Raw genomic sequence first — 3156 nt, forward strand, 5'->3', positions numbered from 1 at the left:
CGCCTCCCACGCAGTATCCAGTTCTTATTATACATCCATGTGCAGGACACACCAATCTGAGTAGGGCGACAGGACGCTCATCGACGGCCAGAAATCTATCGACGGGCGAAATCGGCTTGGTGTGTCAGGGCCTTGGCAGTCGAGTGATTTAGTAGATTAAGTCCAAGTAAAGTGTTTTGAATAAAAACTGATTAATTTTGCTCACTTGGGGGCAGCCAGCAAGTTGTGAACAAAACATGGACATATTATCATGTGTTATCATCAGGGCCATGTGGCCCAGTTCCATTGTTCTTCTTAGATGGATAACTATAATTATTGTAGAGCAACAAGTTATTGAGCCCACACTCAAAAGAGACCTATTAAATGTCAGCTGGATCATGACCAAGATATTTGAGTGTAAACAGAAAAGCATGCATGCTTATAGATTCATTGACATATCATTAGACTTATGTCAATGAATCTTTTGCCCCAGTGCATGCTGTGATGCACTTTGGTTTCTTGGTAACCTACCAAGAAACCAAAATCATGTAATCAGCAATCACAGATCAGCAATGAGCCAATTATGTAACAGAAGATTGTTATTCAATAATAGACAAAGGAATCCTCAAACTGCTTTTAAAGAACAACATTAACTTGATGAGAATGAACACAGGTCATAACTCAAAGTTAGCATGAAAAAGTTAGCCACATTTCAGGTCATGGTCCTTATTAGCTTCAGTTGCTTATTTATACATCAGGATGTTATGGAGCAACGTTATCATTCATTTGGCCAACTGATGATGTATGTCCAATATGCACAATTATTTAGGGAACTATCTGGTTCACCAGTTAGTCAGTTTGTTGTTTTAGAGCTTTTTTCACTATTGAATACAAATCAGTACAATTACCAGAAGAGAAAGGACAGGGATATCAGATGTCAAAGCTGTTTGTGAAGACTGAGATTTTCACATTTGCTGCTGTTTTCATACCTGACTCGGAGATATCGTCCCAGAAAGGTGAATGAAAAGCGTACTCAGCCCTCATGATCTTTGAAAACAGACGCGTCTCGTTGTCTTCAAAGAATGGAGGGTAGCCGCAGAGCCTGCAACTCAGACACAGCAAGCTAACTCAGCTAATCCCAATTAATTGTCCTCATCAAAAATATTTTACTGTGACTGTGGTGTCAAACTTATGAGAAGAATATGATTTCTTAACAAAATAAATCAATGAATTTACTGTATAATCTCAGGCTCCTGACCTTTAGGTTATTATCTAAATGTTGTATTGGTTGTTTCCACACAGCCATGTAACGTGTTATGTTTTGATAGAGAACAGAAATATGCTCACAGGATGTAGGTGATAACTCCAATGGACCAGCAGTCCACTGTTTTGCTGTAGGGTCTCTGGGCCAAAACCTCAGGGGCTGTAGAACCACAAAAGTAATTCAGCCAACAAAGCAAGAAGACATTCAAAATAGATACTTTTACCATGGATATCTCTAATTGTATTGTTTTCCTTCTATTTTTCAAATAACAATGTGTACTTCATAACTGCTAATACATTAAGCATTTTACACATTTTAACATGTATCAAACATTTCAACGTATACAATTGTAAGCACATGCACCCTTCAACCCTACATTTTGTTTATGAAATCTGATTTGACTGTTTGCTCCTCCAAGAATCACCACCTTTATCATGGTCCAGAGTGAGTAAACCTAGGAGCTGCGATGTCAGAGGCGATAGCTCCAGACTGCGATGTTCAGACCTTGTCACAACCTAGGATGAAATCTCGCCGGAGCCTGTGACCTAAGATTGTCATCGTCATAACTACACTGTAGCTACAGTATGTTCGTATGACAAAAGAAAAAACCTTGAACCTCAAAGCATACTGTATCTCCTCGGGCTGGGACCCTCCAGGAGGAACTGGTAAGAGATGCTGAGATTCAGACTGCCTTGCTGAGGAAGCAGATGTACGGTCTACACTTGTACATTTTAATAGCATGCAATCTATATGATGCAACTTTAATGATAGCTCTTAATTTAATTAAGGGCGGTGGTAGCAAAGTCTTGGCTTGGCAACTGGAAGGTCACCAGTTCAAGTCCCGGGAAAGACCAAGTGCTACCGAGGTGTCCCTGAGCAAGGCACAGTTCCCTACACTGCTCCCCGGGCGCCGTACATAATGGCAGCCCACTGCTCCTAACACTGGGATGGGTCAAAGGAAGAGACATATCCGGCAGTGGCTCAGTCACTAGGGGCTTGGACTGTGAGCCGTAGGGTCGCTGGTTCAAGTCCCTGAACATACCTAAATATGGAGTGTGGACTGCTACTTGGAGAGTACTACTGCTACTCCCAGTTCACCTCCTTGGCCCTGCCGCGATGCCCTTGAGCAAGGCATCGGACACCACCCTTCCCCCTCACTCCCATTGCTCCCTGGGCGCTGTACGATAGCTGCCCACTGCTCCTAGTACTAGACTCATGGTACTAGGATGGGTTAAAAGCTGAGAACACATGTCACTGTGTGTGCTGTGTGCTCTGCATGTGTGACCATTAAAGAGGGGTTCCTCCGATTCTATCTATTCTATCTAATTGGTTTGTTTTATTTGTGTCACTAAATAACTTGAATAATACCACTTGTATTATATTGCCAGATTAAAACATAATTTGTAGTAGTATTATTTAAATGTACAATTGTATATCAGGTATAAATAACAAGGTGGCTTTCAAAAGAAGTGTACGTGTCTGCCCCGCACCCATCACTCACCAACATATCCCGGTGTACCACAGGCTGTGGACATCACGCCGTGCTCCAATGTCTTCGACAGACCAAAGTCACTCACCATGATCTTCGCATTCTCGTCTGTGTTATAGTACAGCAGGTTCTCAGGCTGACCACAGACAGAGGGACAAAGAAGATCAAAAGGAAGTTAAAGAAAGGGAAAGAGAGAAAATGCTGTAAACGTACAGATGTATTCTTTGTGTATCACCTTAAGGTCCCTGTGTACGATGCTGTTTTCGTGCAGATAGCTGACAGCCTGCAGCACCTGCTTTATCACCATGCTAGCGTCCTTCTCGGTGTAAACCCCCTTATCTAAAATGCGATCAAACAGCTCCCCACCTGACACCCTACACACACACACACACACACACACACACACACACACACACACAAACAC

General features: G+C 42.5%; 1 protein-coding gene across 1 annotated transcript; it reads right to left on the reverse strand.

Moving 5' to 3' along the window:
• Positions 1-968: 968 nt before the first annotated feature.
• On the reverse strand, positions 969-3106 carry LOC104953313 (calcium/calmodulin-dependent protein kinase type 1G-like; the record flags this gene model as incomplete). Its single annotated transcript, XM_010780230.1, has 4 exons — positions 969-1081; positions 1327-1402; positions 2745-2868; positions 2968-3106. Coding segments are annotated over 4 exons (452 nt in total), but the record flags the coding sequence as incomplete, so codon positions are not given.
• Positions 3107-3156: the final 50 nt, after the last annotated feature.

Source organism: Notothenia coriiceps, unplaced genomic scaffold (assembly GCF_000735185.1).
Source record: "Notothenia coriiceps isolate Sejong01 unplaced genomic scaffold, NC01 NC01_scaffold00021511, whole genome shotgun sequence".
Classification (NCBI taxonomy): domain Eukaryota; kingdom Metazoa; phylum Chordata; class Actinopteri; order Perciformes; family Nototheniidae; genus Notothenia; species Notothenia coriiceps.